The sequence below is a fragment of the Canis lupus genome, chromosome 14, assembly GCF_048164855.1.
Source record: "Canis lupus baileyi chromosome 14, mCanLup2.hap1, whole genome shotgun sequence".
NCBI classification, from domain to species: domain Eukaryota; kingdom Metazoa; phylum Chordata; class Mammalia; order Carnivora; family Canidae; genus Canis; species Canis lupus.
Window position 1 is genome coordinate 20,338,417 of NC_132851.1, and position 20,869 is coordinate 20,359,285.

The window sequence follows — 20,869 nt, forward strand, 5'->3', positions numbered from 1 at the left end:
TGTGTGCAGACTGGTTACAAGTGAGGTAATAGAGGCTATGAAAAGACCATTTGGGAGCTTAGTGAGGAAGGACAAACAAGATACAAAAGTATTTCAGATAAAGGTAATGATAGCATAAGTGGAAAAAAGAAGGAAGATTCAGGAGATGCTAAAAGGTAGAATAAATCTGGACTTAGAATTGCCTGTGAAAGATAAAGAGACATATGTGTCCATGGTCACCTCCAGGACTCTAACTTGGATAAATGAGTACACAATGGAGCACTCACTGGATAGGGCAAGTAGAGGAAGAAGTTGGTGAGGGAAGTTCATGACTTCAATTTTGGACATAAACAATTTGGGGAGAAGCAAATAAGTGTTAAATGGGGAGTGGATATGTGTGTCCAAAACCCAGGAAAAAGCTGATACTGCCAGCTTGGATTTTGAGGTTATAAGCATATTGTTGCTATTTCAAACCATGGGAGATGAAGGGTTGCCTCACGTGAGTGTGGGTTGAGAAGAAGAGTCTGGAGACCTATGTCAGGGATGAGTCTCCTGGAAATGTCAGATGGGGAAAGATGGGTCACCTTCATCCGGAAATGTCAGAAGGGTGAGAACAAAAAAAATAAAAATAAAAATAAAAAAAGGTGATGACATAGAAAAGAAAGTATACATTCTTCTCTCCCAACAGTGTAGTTCTCCACCCTCACCTCCACCCCCACTCCGTTCTTTCACTACCTGCCTACTTCTGTTTCTCCACTTCTTTATGTTATGTTGTGAAATTGAATGGACATTTCCAGTCAGTCTACATGCCAAAAGGTCTTTCAGCAAACTTCTCAACAGTTAGCGCCTCTTTCAGTTCCAGTTATCTATTTCTGTATTGCAAACTACTCCAAGACTTACTGACTAACAACTTATTGTCTCTCATGGTTCTGGATTGGCTGGACTTAGCTAGATGGTTCTAGCTCAGTCTCTTAGGCAGAAGCACTCAGATGTCTGCTGGGGTTATCATCATCTGAACGCTAAAGTGGAGTGAGTCAACATGATGGATCGTTTACATGGCTGGTGGCTCATGCTGTCTGTCAGCTGGGGGTTCAGCTGAAGGTTCATCTGGGGTTATCTCTTGGAGCGTCTACATGTGGCTTCTGATGCCAGTGCTAAATGTGTTGTCTCTCAGCTCCAAATCTACCATTCTCTGCCCTTTCTGGGGATACTTCAACTGGACGTTGCAAACAATTCTTCATTGCCAGCTGGTGAGACATCAGGCTTTTCACAGAAGGCTCTGGGGTGACACTAATATCCCTTGGTGATAGAGGCAGGAAGACATTTCTCTTCAGGGTTGTGATCTTCCATTATTATCATGCAGGATAGGACCCTGGTGGTCCTTGTGGACAAACTCCAGATGCACCCTCAGATCATGCTTTGCTCCCTGGCAACCATTTGGGTAACTGCAGTAGGCAGCTTCTGTTGTAGCTCTCAGGCCACGTGCTCCCCACCAGGCCCTTATCTGGGCAGCTCCAGCTCCCTCCTCAACCCTACTCTCTTACCTTTTTGCTACTTGCAAGCTGCCTGTTTCTAGCTAGTCACAACCTCTTCTAAGAAGTTCAAATCTAAGCATTGGGGGAAGGGACTCTCTCCTAGTCCTAAATTCCTTCTCTTGTCCTAGAGGGGATGCTTGGCCTCTTCAAATCCCATTTATTCTTTTAGTAGTTGACCACCTCAACTAGATAGTAATTACTTATATTACATTTTCCCCGTTCAGATAACACCTGACTAGATCCTAATTGATTTACCTCTCTGTGTGGTATGTCTGGGACTGCTCTTGGGATGGGCTCCTAAAGAGAGTGACTTGGGAGTTATCCCTAGCTTATCTTTTCTTCCCTATGTATGTTTATCGTCCAGTTATCTCATCTAGTACTTGGTTTAAAATACCATCCAGATGCTGGTGGTTCCCAAATTGTACCTCCAACCCATAATACCCTACTGAGCTCCAGTTCATATATTCAGCGATGCCCTTAACCTAATAGGTAGTTCTAGCAAAGCTCTTAATTTCCCACATCTTCATATAGACATATTATTTAAAGGAGGCACCACTACTTGTTCAAGCTGATTCCAATACTAAAAAAATGGTTTCATTTTCCCTCCAAAGTGCACTGCAAAGCCCCCCCCAATCATCCCTCATCTGACCTCCCAATACCCCCAACCACATCTAATGTTTTCTTCATACACCAACCAGAATAAACATTTTAAAACCTAAATCAGATCATGGCACACCCTGGGTTTTCTTCAGTGATATCCTACTGCACCAGCCAGCCAGCTGGTAGGCCAGCCAGCATTTGTAGAACACTGTGAATTTGTGTAGAACCACAAACCATCTGACTCCTGCCTACTCCTTTAAACTTACCTGATTTTTCCTCTCATTCCTTCTGCTCCAACCACACCACCTCTCTTGAATTCCTAGAACATATAAAGTCTTTTCTTTCCTCTGGACTTCCAGAGCTTGTCCTCTGCCTATGATGTTCTTTCTCTGCTTTTTTGCAGATGGTTAAGGTCTCCTACAAGGGCCACTCTTCTGGCACTTTCCATACACTCTTACTTTTCTCTTTGTGTTTCTCTCTTAGTGTGATTAATCAGTTTTCAATTAGTTCCTTTTTTTATAATCGGTGTCCTTATTTTTGGAATATAAGCTCCATTTATCAATTCTACAAGTATTTTCTAAATTCTTACTATGTTTCTGATTTTTTCTGGGCACAAGAATACAGCAGTGACCAATGTCCTGCCCTCTCAGAGATGACATGTGCTTTAGGTAGTTAGTCAGCCAATATCAGAGTGTAATAAGGAACATCCAATTTTATTTAATTCCAAATAAAAACAAATAACAGAGCCCAAATCTGAAGAGAAATTGTCCATATTACTTATAATGCTAAGAATCTTTGATAAATCTCTATAATGTAAACTTTCAGCAATAATCAAAGCAGCTCTGGTGAGCAGAGAATATCAATATGGGAAGATGCAACTTTCATTGCCATGTTTACATCTTCCATTCTGGTTTTAACATAGAAGGTGGTGGTGACATTTACTTGTTTTCCTTAGTCGTTCTTGTAGATTCATGTAGGTGTCTCCATCTGGAGCTTTATTTCGAATCTGTGTTGAATGCCAGCCAGCATTTGTAGAACACTGTGAATTTCTTTTATAACAAGCTTATGGAGAATGGTAGCTGGGGTGGGGAGGAAAAACTACCCAGACTTTCATGCATGCGGACTTCCAATAATATCAAACTTTAAAAATTTGATCCATGCATGTGCATCCCATCTCACTGTAGATTCCAGAGGACAAACAAGAAATGCAGTAAGAATGAACACACCATGAACAGAACACAACCTTGGGCCAGAGGAGACAGAAACTTGTATTTCATTTAAATAGATGGAAGGACAGAACTTCCAAATTTTTTGAAGCTACTCACTACAAATTACCTATGCACAGAGTTAACCTGTATTAAAAAAATTCTATTTGAAAAGAAAGTTACATTGATCACAGTGAGCCTTAGAATCTTAAAATCTTAAAATCATGATGCTCCATAGAGCATGATGGGTGGTAGATATCAAAAATCAAAAGCATGAATCCCCTACCCTATGTCCCTGCCAAGCAGTCTTTTAGATCATGTTTACATACCTCTGGTGCCAAAACACTCAATGCCTTTTCATCTAAAGATATTTCAGGCTGTTAAAAAGCTCTTACTTATGCAATTCAAGTGTCTCAAAGTTGCTAATATAAAACTTTCCAGATATCAATTTTCATTAAGGCAAAAGCAAAATGCCTCAAGGCCCCCATCGTATATACTTGAAAATTTTAGTTTTCCTCCCATATTCCAAAGGATGATTTGTGGGTCCAGTGGTCTCCTAGACCTTCTGATTCTGGATCCCGGCTTATATTGAATGTGCCATCTGGGTTCTTTTATCTTACTTCCAGAAGCAGCTGTCCACTTGTTGCATATTGTGCCCCATGTGCTGATGGCCATGCCCATATTTCATTTCTTAGAGTACCAACTACTACAAGCCATTTAGGAAACTTGTTACTGCAAATGAGTAGGTCACAGAAGGAGAGCAATTATTAGATAGTACAGTTATGAAGACAATTGGTCATTTCAACACACAGATTCAGTTTGTCACTGGCCATTCTTCTCCTTAGTCTCTGATCTACCACTATGACCTCTCTCACCCACTCTGTCAGTCTCTCTCTCTCTCCCCTTCTCTCTCTTCCAACCTACAATGTGCAGGGCTGATATCTAAAAACACTCAATTTTGTCTTACCTTATTATGGAAAGTAACTCACTCTCTAGTTTCTTCCGACTCAGACTAGTTTGATGTGGGACATTATACTTGCATAGTAAAATTGTATTATAGAGTGTTTTTTGCATGCAAAGGAACAGTTTTCTCACTTTGATTAGCTCTGTTTCCTTGGTTCCTAAAGTAACCAGCTCAAACTGTAACTTGCTTTAAAATAACACAAATGTCTTCCCTAAATCCTTTTTTTAAAAATATTTTATTTTATTCATGAGAGACACAGAGAGAAAGAGAGAGAGTCAGAGACACAGGCAGAGGGAGAAGCAGGCTCTATGCAGGGAGCCCTGCGTGGGACTCGATCCCAGGTGTCCAGGATCACACCCTGGGCTGAAGGCGGCACTAAACCGCTGAGCCACTGGGTCGCCCTCTTCCCTAAATCCTTATGTTGGCCTGAAATGGGTCTTCTTAATGTTTCTATGTATTGATTGCATGATAGTTATTGATCTTTTACTTTATGCTAAACACCACACTAGGTATTGAGGAATATTAAGACCCAAATCCTGCCTTCAGTGATCTAGAGAAAATTCAAAAGCAATTAAAATATGTTCTAAAAATTGTTCTTCTGGAGCTAAGCACGGTGTTTATGGGTGAAATACCGGAGTGCACTTACTCTAGACATGGAACACTGGGTTGAGTTGTGTCTCCTTCAAAACATGTATCCAAGTCCTAACTCCCAGTACCTGTGAATATGGCATTTGGAAATAGGGTATTTGCAAATATAACTAAATTAAGGATTGCTAAATGAGATCATCATCATCCTGGATTTAGAGTGGGCTTTAATTCCAATGACTAGTGTCCTTAAAGAGAAGAAACAGGGAGATGACACAGAGATAGGGAAAGAGAGTAACATGAAGGTCTGTAGGCAGAAATTGAAGTTGCACTGTCACAAGCCAAGAAATGCCAGGAGCTCCCAGAGGCTGGAAAAACCAAGGAGACATTCTCTTCTAGAAGCCTTTGCAAGGACTATAGCCCTTCCAACACCTTAACAGCAAATTTCTAGCCTCCAGGTGTGAGAAAACAGATTTTTATTGTTTTAAGGCACCACATTTGTGGTAATTAGTTGTAGCATCCCTAGGAAGTTGATACAGAGGGTTGTCTAAATTTCTGCCAGGCATATAATGTTTAAACTAAGAAATCAATGTGAACAGGTTAGTGAAGGGTTAAGAGGGATTGGAGAGTGTCCTGACTCAGAGAACAGTACCGGCATAATATGAATCCGTCAAGTGATGACTGCTACAATTTTCTATTCCCTATGAGAGCAGGAAATGGAGATTGTGCACAGCTAACAAAAGAAAATATATAACCATATAGGTTTATAATATAATGTAAAATACTTAATATGTCTATATGCTTGTAGCATATGAGCAATATTAGTTATGAGTCACCAAGTTAAATATTAATTAACATCTAAATATTCACTTTCAAATATAGGTAGACTTTCAAAATTGAATGAAAAATAATCCTCTTATGTGTTCTGCATGTTGCAATTCTGTACAAGAGGAAAGCTCAGTGACTCAGGGGTCATTTCGCATCACAGCACTTAAAACACCGAAGCGCAACAGAAAATAGCCTCACCCTCTCCCGACCTAAATTGAAGGTGAGAATCTATTTAGCACAGCAAAGGTTGAGCGTATTGACCTCACTTGGGACGCCTAAGAAATTATTGTCTTGTGCAACAGTATCAAACTTTAAAAATTTGACTACCAGCATTTTTAATGATCAAGTTAAAAGTTGGAAAATTTAATACTTATTCTTGTGCCCTGGAAATGCATTCCATGAGGTGACATTAGTCTTCAGCTTCAGTTTTGGCCGAATACTCATTTTAACTCTGGGTCACCTGACATTCAGCCACAATGTGTATTTGGTTCCCCTCTCCCATGTGTCTAATGGGCTTACCCTGAAGGGTCTGCTGTGTAACATGGCTAGCACTATGGTAAATAGCCAGGAAAGGGCAAGATTCATGACAAGAAAGTAAAGTGCTTAATTAACATAAAAATATTCTATTGTTCCTGAAATATGTTTAAGAAAATCATCTGGGGAAGAAAAACGGAAGCCCAGAGAAAGTTCCTGTGTCCAACTGAAGGGCTGCTCCATTCTACTCAAAGAAGCATTTTGGTGAAGTCCAATCACAAGAAACAACTCATAGCATGGTGAGTGCCAACGGGACAAAAAATACTGGTTGACAAAAAAGCGATATGGTGAGCCTATTGGTGCAGGAAAAAGAGTGATAGTAATTGATGGACACAGATGGAGGGGTGGACCTTGGTTAAGAGAGAGGTCACTTCCTTCCCAATACTGATAAGACATACGATGAAGAGAGGGGAAAGCTGTGTTTTATCTTGTTTTGTTTTGTTTGCATTTTGAGACTGAACACATTTCAATCTGGATTTCTGTCTTCTGGGGACTGCTGAGTCTCCAGTTCACTCTCACACCTGGGGCATAGGGGGCTCTACATTTCTATTATGGTCCTTCGAGCTCTAGTTTAGTCAAAATCTCTGCCTACCTCCTCAACTTCTCTGCTGCTTTCAAATTTGCAAATGCCTTGAAAGAAAAGTGATGCCAATGTGCTTTCAGCCCTCTCTTCTTTTCTTGGATCTTGGGTGCACAAGTCCTGCTGTCTTGGTAGCTCTCAGATATCTTCAAATGTTTTGGTGCTTAAGTTCTTTGCCTTGATTCAGCTATTTCAGTTGTTTTCAGAAAGAGGTTTAATCAGATACAGCTAGTCAGTTAATTCATGGAAGTCTAGCTGCATTTTTCCCCAATATTACCTACAATTCACTCCATGTCCACATATCCAGAGATTCTGATCTGGGATCACATATGGTTTATTTTTTTAAAGATTTTATTTATTTATTCATGAGAGACACACAGAGAGGCAGAGACATAGGCAGAGGGAGAAGCAGGCTCCCTCTGGGGAGACCAAAGCGGGACTGTATCCCAGGTCCCTGGGATCACACCCTGAGCCTAAGGCAGATGCTCAACAACTGAGCCACCCAGGCGTCCCCACATGTGGTTTAAAAAACAAAACAAGACCCCATGGGAAATAGCACCCACACCTTCATCCTCATCCCTTGATAGTCATGGGTTTAGAGACTCTTCTAGAAGCAGTCTGAGACTCAGACTTTGGAAGTTTATGGAACAGCCTTCCTGGCAGCTAAACTCCCCAATCACTATCACCTTCCTTTTAGACCTAACGTGGCTACGAATCACACTTGCCACTTGAGAGTAATTATTTCCAGGTACAACAGGCTTTTAAAGAGCCTCTAAAATACACGGTAATTTTTTAAATTAAGTAATTTTTTTTTCTGTTTCCCCAAAATCTCCAAGATAAGTTTGACATTTTCCTGTGTAATTATACATTGACTTATTTGCTTCACTTTTTTTGTTTTTTTTTTTTGGGGGGGGGGGTTGTTTTTGTTTTCTTGCGAGACAGTAAAATACACATTCCTGGATTTATTCCAACATGCGCTATAGGCATCACCAAGTCTGAACCCACCTTGTTCTCCCATAGCACCCAATAGGTGACTCAGAATGCCTCTATTAGTTGTTCAGAAAGTGAGGTCATGGCCTGAAGAAGAGGCAAAGAGCCAGTTACTTAATAAGAAAATAAGCCTTTCATCTGAAAAATAAAGACTATAATTTCTAGCTTTCCAAAATTTTTCTGAGCAACTACAAAAGAATTATTGAAAAATATGTTTTTAATATACTTTTGAGAAAATCCCTTGAGCCTTATCAAAAATAAATACTTGTACTATCCTGATGTCTACACTTGGAGAATTCCTATCTGGATGCAAGAAGCTAAGGACAAGACAGAGCAAAGCAATCATTCCTCTAAGGAATCACACTGTTTGGGGAGGATGGAGAGGAGGGTGGCACTCAGTTCAGCTCATATGTTTTGATTAGTGTATGAAATACCACCTCCTGTAATGAAATCCCGGATGAAGGGTGACCACCATAGGCCCTTTCTTTGAGGTTTAAACTAGCCAATTGCTGCATCGGAGGAGGTGAGTCTGCTTTTCTAAGGAAAAAAAAAATGGTGTCATGTTGACTTAAATTTCATAGCATAATGAAGAAAGAAGTCTTTTTAACAGAAGGGCTAAAATACACAGCAGCCATGAAAAATATCTGTGAAATTGTCTTTCAAAATCATCCCTATTTTTTCATGAAACTGCATATTTCAAAGAAAATGTAGAAGAGGACATGGTTGTAACTAGGACTGTCTATTACTAGAAAATGCCCTTCCTTTTATAATACACATAGAAAACCTCTATTTTCCAATTTTCCACAACAAACAGTATTTTACATTTATAATTAGAAAAGTTATATTTAAAGACCTTTAAAAGCTTTGAGCCGGTCCCCTTGGCACCTTGCTAACAGTTCCTATTGGGTTTAAGTGAGCTTGGCAAGCTGACTAAGAGAAACATTTATCACTGTGTTATCATTAGAAGCTGCCCCATGTCCTGCTCAGCACTGACAGGACATCCACTGTGAGTTAATTGCTTGTTCAAAATTTAAAAATATGTGATAACCTCACCCATCATCAGGGTTACTGTTTCTCATCTTGAAGTAGAAATGAACTTGGATTCTAGCCTCCTGGACTCTGAACAAGAGAAGTAAGTCCAATAATTCATTCCTCTGCTTTGTCACCATTGTGGAGAAGTGCTCTTTCTAAAATGATGCACATGGATCCATAGTGTGGTTCAACCCAGAGCCAGTCTATACATAGGAGCCAATGAGACAATTTAATGCCAAGAGTACCAGGCAAAAACATCTTCCCAATAGCTTATCATTTATATTGGCCATTCCTTTGTATTATCCTAAAGCATCTCCTAGCTAACATTCAACGATACAAGGTCCTGTACACGTAAGAAGGGCTTTCCATGCATCATCTCATTTCTCTTCACAAACGCCCTGTGAAATCAACCGCTTGTTATTTTTGCAGTTTTAGTGAGCAAATTGAGAATCAGAGAGATTAAGTACCTGCCCAAAACCACAGGGTTAGTAGCCAACAATCTCAGACTCAAACTCAGATCTGGCCTGACTCCCACACCCCATGCTCAGAACCATCGTGTGACATTGCCTTTTTCCACGGCTCCTGGGAAGTTTCAGGTAAGTTAGTAAGTAGGTATGCAAGCTACTGAATGACCCTGGCAAGCTACTTAAGCCGTCTGAGTTGGATTTCCCTTAGTTATGAAATTAGCATGGTAACAATACTTATTTGAAAGGGCTGTCATAATTAGTAAAAGGCAATAATGCAAGCAAAGTGTTTCTGAGACAGCCTAGCCCTCATAATGCTAAATAAATTCTAGTCTATTATTTTCTGTGAAGATAAGCTCATTACTTGTTCTTATTGTCTATAACCACTCCAACAAAATACCTTTTAAGTATTAGAGACATCTTTATTGTTCAATACTAATCCATTTGGGGCCAAACCATAACTAATTCTATGTAAAACCTTGAGCACATCTAACTGGTCTTCTATTTTATCCATGTTTCTCCATCAAGTCTTCAGAAAACATGGAAAACTTTACATTACATTCTTACAAAATCTAGACATACTCAGTCGAGGCCATTCATCTTCAAGACATGCCTAACCAGTCTAGAAAGTTCATTTAAAAATAAAGCGAAAAGAAAAGGAGGACATGAAGATAGTTTGTTTTGTATAAGATGGAAATACATGTTAGGTTTCTTTAACCTAATATAGCCAAAGTTTAATCCCTTATCTTGCTAAGAAACCAGTTGTTCATCTTGTCTGTATTACATTGAATGATGCCACCATCATTCAGGCTCTCTAGACACAGAAATCATAAAGGCTGTTATTTATTTTTTTATTTATCTTAAAAATAATGAAAAACCTCAAGCATAATTATAATGAGAGAGGGGATCCCTGGGTGGCGCAGCGGTTTAGCACCTGCCTTTGGCCCAGGGCGCGATCCTGGAGACCCGGGATCAAATCCCACGTCGGGCTCCCGGTGCATGGAGCCTGCTTCTCCCTCTGCCTGTGTCTCTGCCTCTCTCTCTCTCACTATCATAAAAAAAAAAAAAAAAAAAAAACTATAATGAGAGAATAATCAAGAAAAGCTTGATGGTACCAACTGTCTCTCAAGTCTGTTCAATATGTACGTTTTGCAATATTCGCTTCAGATATTTTTTTCTAATTGTTTTCAAAGAAGGACATTATAGATACTATAAAGTTTTCTGTATAAAACTCCCCGATCTCATTCTCTCCTTTTTCCCTGAGGTAATTACTATCCTGAAATGTGGTTTATCACTTTGTATGTTTTTAAAACTCTGTCACATATGTTTGTATCTATAAATAATATACAAGATTCCTTTGAATATTATGCAGAAGGCATTATACCATACCTATCTTTTAACTATCTCTTATATTTCATATTGCAATTTTCTTGTTATATCATTGTGGAAAAACTTATATGTTATTCTTTTCCTTTACTTGCCAGGTTTCAGAATAATGAATTGGTACTCTTGCAACCTACAAAAGGTGACCTGTGGGATTCTTAAAAAAATACCTTTATAATCTCTTGAATTATAACATATTTGGTGCTTCCATCAATGGCAGAAACTATTCACTTTGATATTCTGATGGTTTTGTACTCTGGACACCATTGTTTGAAGAGAAAACTGTATCATAGTCTCGGGTCAGCCAATTGATGACTTAAAGCATGGTATGAAATCAGAAGGCCTCTTTAACAGCATTTAATAGGAGGAAAACTTAAAAAAAAAAAAAAAAAAAAAAGCCGGAAAGCCTCAACAAGCTCCTAACCAAAGTCAGAGGCCACATCGAAAGAGCAAAGCCCAAATGCTTAGGTTAGGATAGGGTCACAGGGTAGATGCAACTGTAAATATTGAATCTCTACATGCCCTGGAGCCCTCTGTGCTGCATAAGTGGCCTATTTCCTCTCGCTAGAAGATAGCACCCAGATCCCCCTACCCAACTATGACCTTCCTGCTGGCAGGATGTACACAGACCTCAGCTAATGCACATACCTTCCAACATCTACTTCTACCTCTACCACTGGCCACTAGACTAATAACCAAGTTCAAGCATCAGCATTGCATAGCCGGATGTAGTGCTGTCCTGATAAGGGAGGGAAGAGATTATTCACTAAAAGACCTATAGAACTTGGCTACTGTGTACCAGCAGAAATGAGAAAGCCTGAGAGAGAAACTTGAGGATCCTGACTGACAGCAGTGACAGGGAAGAGGGTATGTAGAATACTATGACAGAGGATAGGGTATCTGTAAGGCACTGGAGGAGTGTTGACAGAAGCACTTCATGCAGAAAAGATAAACCCAAATTCAGAGTAAGTGACTTTTTGAGTAAATGACTTTTTCAGTAAGAATAAAGACCTGCCTCTTCTGTTACTGGAGTGGCCCATTATAATCAAACTGCCACCAGGTATCTGGGGGATCACTCCAAGAAATGGTACCCCTAGTCACTCTCTCCTGCTTAATTTGGGTTTCGCCTCAATGCAAGTCTTAGCCCTGGAAGAGGTTAAGATTCATTTCAGGACTTCATAAGGTCCAGACTGCCCAACATTATGTGATCTCACTCATGAATTAGGACCTGTGTGTCCTCCTCCATCTTTTCTAATAGGGGCACTGAGGTTCCAAGAAGACTTTGCCTTTGGAAATTAGTACTTACTTGTTAGTGATTTCTCGGTGCTCCAGGTCAAGGTCTTTAAATATTTTCTCGGGGTTTTTTGTCTTGTTTTGTATTATGCCCTATTTTTTGTTTGGTTTTGCTTTGTTTGTTTGTTTTTTATCATAGAGGGTGTTTTTGATTTTGATAATTTGGCCCCACTCACTTATATTTTCAAATTCATGAGAATATTTTATTACCTAATTTGGTTGAAGATATTTTTTGTTTGTACAATTTTTGTGGTTGTTCATTTCATTTCAATTTAATTCAGGGAGAATAAAAAACTATTCCTTTGACACCACTACTTTTCTTATTATATGCTGTATAATGTTGTATTATGTTACATTATATCATATCATATGTGATTATATTTATGCATTATCTACATTTTTTTAAAAAGATTTGTCATTGCCATTCATGGCTCTTCTTTTTGATCAATGGTTCCCTCTATTTCACTGAGAAAGATTGATTCATCCTCACTATTAGTAGAAACTGCTTTGACCATAATCAGTATTGCCCTTAAGTCCCAGCAAACCTACCCTGTGCTTAGCTCTGGCCCTCCTCCTGCAGACCCCTCCCCACAGAGCAAGTAGTCCTAGAAATCAAAAGAATGTGATCACCCAGTGTCTCTGTCCCTCTTTTAGACCAAAATTAGGGAAAGACTCAGGAATTCCCTGCCCAAATGGATACAAGCCCACTTCCAGGGCCTGCACAAGTTGGATGACACACGAGGGGTAGTCATGGCATGGCTCTTTGTTAAGCCAAGGGTTGGGAGAGAGCCAGTGGATGGAGCTTTGAAGTATGGGCTGGAGCATCCACATTCACGTGTGCAAGACCCCTCACAGTATGGGTTGGAATTGGTCAGAGGGAAGTTTGGTTTGGCTGTGGGCTCAACCCTCCTTTTTACTCTACCGCAGGCTCTGTAAGTATTAGGGGTGGGTCTGCCAGTGATCCTCAAATTATAAAATCTTACAGTTTCTCAAATTTCTCAAACTATTTCTGACTTGTTTTGCAACTCAGCTCCCCCACCTAATCACTTCCTTTCTCCACTGCCTTTTTCAGATTTTTAGGGATGTCTAGAGCCTTTTGCTATTTCAACATGGTGCTAAAGGGCATCTCATGCTGAGTGGGGCTCTCAGTCCATTACATAAGACATTTCTCTAGTTATTAAAAAATATTATGCTGGAGTCAAGTAACACAGTGAAGCTCTCCAGCATCAACAGTACTTTCACAATATTTATTTTCTTATCATGTGCACAAAGATACATATATGCACATGGACAAGCGTAATGTATTTAATGCATTCACTTTGCTCAATATGCTTCATCATCTCTAGCATTTCTTTTAAGTATATGACCTTTTCTAGACAATTCTTTTCTTTAGATTTATTTTTCTAATTTTCTTTAAAAATACTTTTACTTAATAATAATAGATAGACAAAAATGGTTTAAAAACAGGAGCATAAGTTACCATCCCAATAGAACAGTGAAAATATGGGAACCGTATTATATGAATCCTCCAGTGCAGATTCCAACCAAAAGGATTTTTGCTAGCACATGTATGTAGTCTTATTAGCACGGATTTCAACTAAAGTAGTAAGTTTTGGGTAGATATTTTATAAGAAGTTAAGGGAAGATTTGGACAGCGAGCATTCACATAGTGAGGGAAACCTCTACTTCTCTCTGTTGTATAATCTCTGTGCTGCCAAAAAAACTTATTTTTCCAGTGTAAATGTTATTCTAATTAAGTTTCCCTAGTTAAAACTATGAATAGTTTTTCACAAATATAAAAAAATCTAAATCATGAACACATCATTCAAAGACACTCATAACCTGATCTCAACCTAGCTTTCCAGCTTCATCCTAACTTCTTCCAGTCATAGCAAAACCATATAAAGCCACTTACTCAAACAATCCATGCACATATACTGATTCCTTTCTTTGGAATATCCTTCTCCATTTGGTACCACACCTACTTTCTCTTTTCTCAAACCTCTAATGTTTCCTTTCCCATCCTCATGCTTAGCAGATAACTGCATTTTATTTTTCAGTAAGAAGATTGAAGAGATAACTTTGCTTTCTGATTTGCTAAGAAAATTGAAGAGAATGTATACCAAATCTCACTACCGTGACTATATATCCATTGGCATCTACACCTTTAACACTGCCTTCCTTTGTGTTACTATAGACAAGCTGTCCTTGCTTCTATGCAAGGCCAGACCCTGTATGTTTGTGCTAGATCCTTACATTCTTATTGACCCTTATGCCACTGAGATCTCTCTTCAAGAAACAAACTTACCATTCAGCTGCAAGGAAGGCAGTTGGATGATAGCCTTCAACTTCAGAGCCTTTTTGGATCTATCTTAGCTTTCAAGGTAAGACTTTGGATTCCTGTATAGTCCTCATCTTACGATGGACCATTAAAAAGCTACTAGGATCTATTTCTCCTCAACATGAGATAGCTTTACTAGGAAATGTTTGCTTCCAGGTTTCCTTTTGCTTTTTCTGAAGCTCTCCCTACTCAATCCTGCTTCTATCCCCTCTTATTTCACAGATGTCAGATTTGAATCATGGACTGAAGGCTTCCCCTACCTAATATTGTTTCTTCCCCCTTTATCTTTCAGACATTCTTACAGGGAATTTGCACTGCCAATTTTATCTGTGTCCACTTCCCGAAGGATCAGAACTATCAGAGTTAATAGTCAGAGTGAATTGAGAATTGGATTTGAGAACTGAATCCCTTACCACCCACCTGCCAATAAGGACACAAGTGGTCAGAGCTTTACCAGGACATCTTCTATGAAGTAAAAGACTAATTGTTATAAGTGCCTCTCCCAAAACAAGGAAGGAACCTCTCTGGGGTCCCCAAATAATTCTTTCATTTACACATTGGTTGACATGAAAAAGAACCAGCTTTAAGTGAATGTGAAAGAACTATGTAGCAGGTCCAGACTGTGGTACAATAGCCCTACCACTTGGGTTATACATTCTAGCAGACCCTGTACTATTGGGGGTGTCTGAAGTGGAAGATGTAGCATGGAGTTTCTGGCAAGGACCATTGGGCATACTACAAGGCAGGGTCCTGAGGTTCAACAGCAAGGCCAAAACATAGGCCAGGGAGAGTTATTTGCCTTTTAAAGACAGCTCCAAGGGAGTTAGTGGGCCCTGGTAGAGAGGGAATACTTGGCCATGAGACACCAAAAGCCACACCAGAATTTCCCATCAAGAGCTGAGTTATATTAGAACCATCAAGTCATAGAATCAGATAGTCCCAGCAGCAATTCATGCTAAGATAAAAATGGTAGATACATTCAGGATTAAACACTAGTAAAGACCAGACAGTACAAGTAAGCTATATGATCAAGCACAGCAGACCCCCACATCATCATGCTGGCTGAATGCCCCTCCATCAGCTCACACTAATGAACATATGGCGGAGGGCATCTACAAAACCATCTGAAGCAGGAAGGAACAGCCTGAATTTAGTTTATGAATAGTTCAGCATATGGGTACAAGCCGAAATTAAATGATAACTGCATTATAGCCACACTCAGAAAAATGATCTTGAAAAACAGTAGAGAGGAAAAATCTTTCAGCTGGGAAGAATCTTAAACAGAACAACTGGCTTATCCACTTATAATAGAAAGATAAGTGGCCTAAACTAATATATATGGAATAGATATCAGTGGCAGATGAGTCTGGCAAGTTGGTCAGGAGTATGAAAGCCAGGAGTTAGAAGGTTGTAGACAAATACTTAAAAAAAGACTTAAGGACAAAACTTTTGGAGTAGAGGGTGAAGATGTATATGTGGGAGTGAATGTATTTTATTTGAAACATGTTCTTATCACATGTTAATAACTTCCAGAAAGCATTCATAATTGAAAAGGCATTGAATAAACAAGCAGAAAAAATTGGGCAAGCCAAGTGGCATTAGGCAGTGTTTGCCATCAGACTTTTGAATTGGCATGATGGTTCCATGAACAGAGTGGCTACAGCAGCAGAGATGAAGACTAATTAATCACGGGCCACCCTTATCAATGCCTCTGATTTAACAACAGAGCCCAAAAGTATATCCCTAATATGGCCCTATTCCTTGAGGAGACTGCCCAGCCACTTGATGACAAGATGATTATATTGGATCACTGTGAACCTCATGTCTACTATGCATCTGGCTGCTTCCTCCTGATGAAAATAATATCCTCTATTTCTCTTCCTATTTCCAAATCTCAAATGAATGCCTTTCATTGGAAAATGATTCAGGAACCAGTTGAGGAAGAGAATTCAGGAAATGAAGTTCCTACCTTTTCTTCTGTGATGCAGAGATCTTACAAGGAGGTGGCTATGAGGCCAAGTTAATGACAAACATTTGACCATGGTCCATCCCTTGTCAACCTGGCATTTATACTCTTTTGTTACCCACAATTAAACTTCCAAGTTAAAGCAATAATAATTGCTGATGGCTGATTTTATAACAATCTTCAAGCATGATATATCAATGGAGAAAAAAAGGGATTTGACCCAGGCAAAATAATTTGTCTTTCTTTGTTAAGGTTAAATAAATTGGACATCTTAAAGAGAGGCAGGAGAGCATAGTAGTTTAAAAATGTGGACTCACAAGACAGATTGTTTGGGATCGATCTTATCTCTCCTCCTTACTAGCTTGTGACATTCAGCCAGTTGCTTAGTTTCTTGACATCTCACTCTCCTTTCTCCTAAGATAGAGATAATAACTGCACCTATTTCAAAGGGTTGTTGTGATAAAAAAAAAAAAACATGTTCAAATATATTAAAATGCCTAGATCCATGCCTACCATATAGTGGACATTCTATAAGTTCAGTTGTGATTATTCCCATCTTGAAGACAGTTTGTGGTTGTGCCTGCAGGCAAGAAAATGACAAAATGTCGAGTTTTTTTTTTAAATTAAGACTTTATTTATTTATTTGAGAGAGAGAGAGCATGAGGGGAGGCAAGCAGAAAGAGAGGGAGAAGAAGGCTCCCCACTGAGCAGGGAGCCAGAGGCAGGGCTCAATCCCAGGACTCTGAGATCATGACCTGATCCAAAGGCAGATGCTTAACCAACTGAGCCACTCAGGCGCCCCCAAATGACCTCTTATGATCTCCTCTAATGCGGAGTTTCAAAGATTTTTGTGGTTTAAGGTTGCTGAATTTGCCCAGTCCTAAAAGTTTTCCCACCCTTCCTACCTTATCTTCATCTTCACTGTCTTCTCTGTGGACAGAATGCTCTTAGCAGTGTATGGGAAACATCACTGACTCATGCTCTCCTCTGCCGCCATCCTCCACCATCAATCAGTTCATCTGGTCAGATCACCTTCTCACCAACCCACCTTATTCTCTTTTCTTTCTCTCATCTCCAAAAAATTTTCCATGCCTCCTCTGGTGTTTGAGGTTTTTCTTAAGTCTTCCTAGACAGTAGTTCTGATTTGGTCCAGGGAAGAATAACGTCAAGCATAGTCCTGGGATGGAAATTGCAAAGGCTCAAATATAATTCCAGCATTCCAATTTGGAACCCAGAGGGTTGGGAGTTCCATAACTGGTGCACACTCAGCACTTTGCTCCCTTGTGTTATTGGTGCACATTGGATTATAAACTCTTTTAAGGACATGGCTTGTGTTTTATTCATCTTTGTATCTTTCCCAGCACCTGGCACAATGTTTTGCTCAATAAAGGATTGTTAATGGAAATAAATAAAATGAAATGGAATAATGTCCTTGGAAATTTGTGAATAGTTTAATTGCTTAGCAATGAGGTTATTTTCTGACATTTTCTTTTTATTTGAGTAACATTATTTTTAATACAGAAAAATTATAGATATGACAAAGATGATAATGCCATTATCCAGAGATAGCCACTGTTGTTACCTCTTGCATTTCATTCTAATATTTTAATTTTTTTACTTAAATATTAATATCCTTTTCTGTATGCTATAGAGTTTTTTAAACTGAATTTATTTTCTATTATTTACCTTAAGAAATGATATTGGATACATCAGATCTACTTGTTTAATTTGAAGAAGGCTAATTGTCAAAAACCTACTGTGAACCTCCTCTTATTGAACAAATATTAGGTTAATTATTTTTCCATCTAGAACAAGATGAAAACATCAATAATTTAATTTACTCATTCATTTTATACTTACCAACAAATGGTTATAGGACTCCTTCTATATGCCAGACACAGTTACATGAGGATATTCTAGTAAGCAAAAGAGACAAAAATGTCTGCCCTTAATAGGCATTTCATTCTAGTGGGGAGAGAGAGAAGTAAAAAAATAATAAATCAATACATATCACGGAGTGTGTTAAGTAGTTATAAAAGCTATAGAGAACAATAAAGCAAGAAAGAAGGATAGAAAGTGCTTGCAGGCATCCATTTTAAATAGACACTATCTATGCAAAGACTTGAAAAATGTGAGGGAGTAAGTCATGCAGATATTTGGGATAAGAGCTTTGCCGGCAAACACAGATTAAGTGAAAAGTGGAGCTTGGACTAAAGTAAAGTAAATGAGGTGCCTCAGCTGTAAAATTTAAGGAAGCTCCCATTCTCAGTTTATGTAAATACAATTGATCCTGAAAAGACTGGGAGGAAGACTGCTCCTAGAAAGTTTCAGAACCAGTGAGGCGCTCAGTGTGCCTGATGCAAAGGGACCCATATGTACAGCAGCTGCCTGAGTCAGAGGTGTAAGACAACCACTGCAAGACCTCAGAGCATTGCAAGGAGGTTGGCTTTGATCTGAGTAAGATGGACAGCCACCATGGAGTTTTGAGCTGAGGAGTATTCTAGTACAACTAAAAAAGGAAAAAAAAAGGAGTAACGATATGAAAGAATGAAATTAATCTGCCATTATTGCAGATGCACATAGAAAACCTGAAAAAAAATCCACAGAACATATATTGGAAAAATTAGAGATGAGCATGGTTGCTGGATTTGAGGTCCAATTTGTGAAATCAATAGTATTCCTCTATGACAAAAATATTGATAAGAAAATATTATAAAAATCAATGTGAGATTTATGAGCAAATAAAGAAATTTGTACATTGTCCAGGCACTAATTGGACAAAATGTTCACAGTTTTTATAGAAAAATTTTAAGCTTTATTAAAAACCTAAGGAAGAAGGGAATAAATTGAATTAAAGCTTAAGGATTTAGTATTTAAATATCAATTGTATCCAAAGAAATCAATAAATTTAATACCAAAAGAATCAAGTTTCCTTTACCAGTTACCTCATGTCTACTATGGTATGTCTACTTGGTTACCAATAACCAATTAAAAAATATAATAAAGTCTTTTCACGAAGATGGGGCCAAATGTGAAGAAGGAAGCCCCTGGCCCTCCCAAAACCGAAGTCAAAGCAAAGGCTTTGAAAGCTAAGAAAGCTGTGCTGAAAGGTGTGCATTGTCCCACAAAAAAAGGAGATCTGCAGGTCACCTACATTCCGAGGACCCAAAACCCTGCATCTCTGAAGGCAGCCCAAATATTCTTGAAAGAGCACCCCCAAGAGAAACAAGCTTGATCACTATGCCATCATCAAGTTCCCCCTGACTACCAAGTCAGCCATGAAGAAAATAGAAGACAACACACTTGTGTTCATTGTGGATATCCAGGCCAATAACCATCAGATCAAATAGGCTGTGAAGAAGATCTACATCATTGATGTGGCCAAGGTGATATGGTCAACACCTAGATCAGATTCGGATCATCTAAACTGAGTCTAGCTGGCTATAAGTATATATATATATATGTAACAGAAATTTAAATACTCTATAGCTAGCAACAAATCCCCTCAACAACTCTATAGATGTTCATCAAGATTTCTTGGAGGAACATTTTAAACCCCATTAAAATATGTAAAAGAAAATTTACAAAAGGTAGTAATATACCATGTTCATGAATGAGACTGATTAGCATCATAAACATGTTACTTTTTCCCAAATTATTTTATAAATCTAATGCTGTTCCAATAAAAATTCCATTCAAACTCATTCCAAAACTTAGATTAAAATATGGAACTAGTTGTCAGTTTTAAAATGAAAAGGAAAGAGAAGTTCATCTGGTTATACATCAAGTTTTATATAAAGCCTTAGAAATAGTTTGGGTCTAGTACATAAGAACAAGTAAATTAATCAATAAAACATAATAATGAGTCCTAAAACATCTATGTAATACGGTAAAGTGATTTATCATGTTCATGCAGCCTACTTGGGTTAAACACCTACAATGTAAAAAACTAACGTAGATTAATATCTATAATGCTAAAAGAATTCTTACAAATATATGTTAAAAAACAGTGAGCTGAGTTGAAAAATGAGCAAAATTTATCAACAGGCAATTCATAGTGAGTCCCAAAAAGCTAACAACTATAAGATGAGATACTTGAAATTAGAGAGGTGCAACTCTAACATTAGACTATTTTATACACACTAATTTGGCAAAAATTAGGAAAAGTTGTAGTGTAAGTGCCTGACAATTAGCTTCTTTGAATGTGATAGAAGTACCTGACATTAAGCTGAAGCATCCCCGTGAAACGCAGGGACACCTGCACCCCAATGTTTATAGCAGCAATGTCCACAATAGCCAAACTGTGGAAGGAGCCTCGGTGTTCATCGAAAGATGAGTGGATAAAGAAGATGTGGTCTATGTATACAATGGAATATTCCTCAGCCATTAGAAATGACAAATACCCACCATTTGCTTCGACGTGGATGGAACTCGAGGGTATTATGCTGGGTGAAATAAGTCAATCGGAGAAGGACAAACATTATATGGTCTCATTCATTTGGGGAATATAAAAAATAGTGAAAGGGAATAAAGGGGAAAGGAGAAAAATGAGTGGGAAATATCAGAAAGGGAGACAGAACATGAGAGACT

General features: G+C 38.6%; 1 protein-coding gene across 3 annotated transcripts in view; it reads left to right on the top strand.

Moving 5' to 3' along the window:
* MAL2 (mal, T cell differentiation protein 2) overlaps positions 1–17,718 on the top strand; it is a 66,413-nt gene extending 48,695 nt beyond the window's left edge. Inside the window, exons 3-5 of one of the 3 annotated variants that reach the window (XM_072774318.1) lie at positions 6,345–6,469; positions 14,033–14,356; positions 14,606–17,718. In XM_072774318.1, the coding sequence (XP_072630419.1) occupies positions 6,345–6,469; positions 14,033–14,348 (441 nt within the window). In that variant the 3' untranslated portion in view covers positions 14,349–14,356; positions 14,606–17,718. Of the gene's footprint in view, positions 1–6,344; positions 6,470–10,780; positions 12,149–14,032; positions 14,357–14,605 lie in introns of those variants that run through there. The other 2 variants (XM_072774320.1, XM_072774321.1) reach the window with 2 other exon arrangements.
* Positions 17,719–20,869: the final 3,151 nt, after the last annotated feature.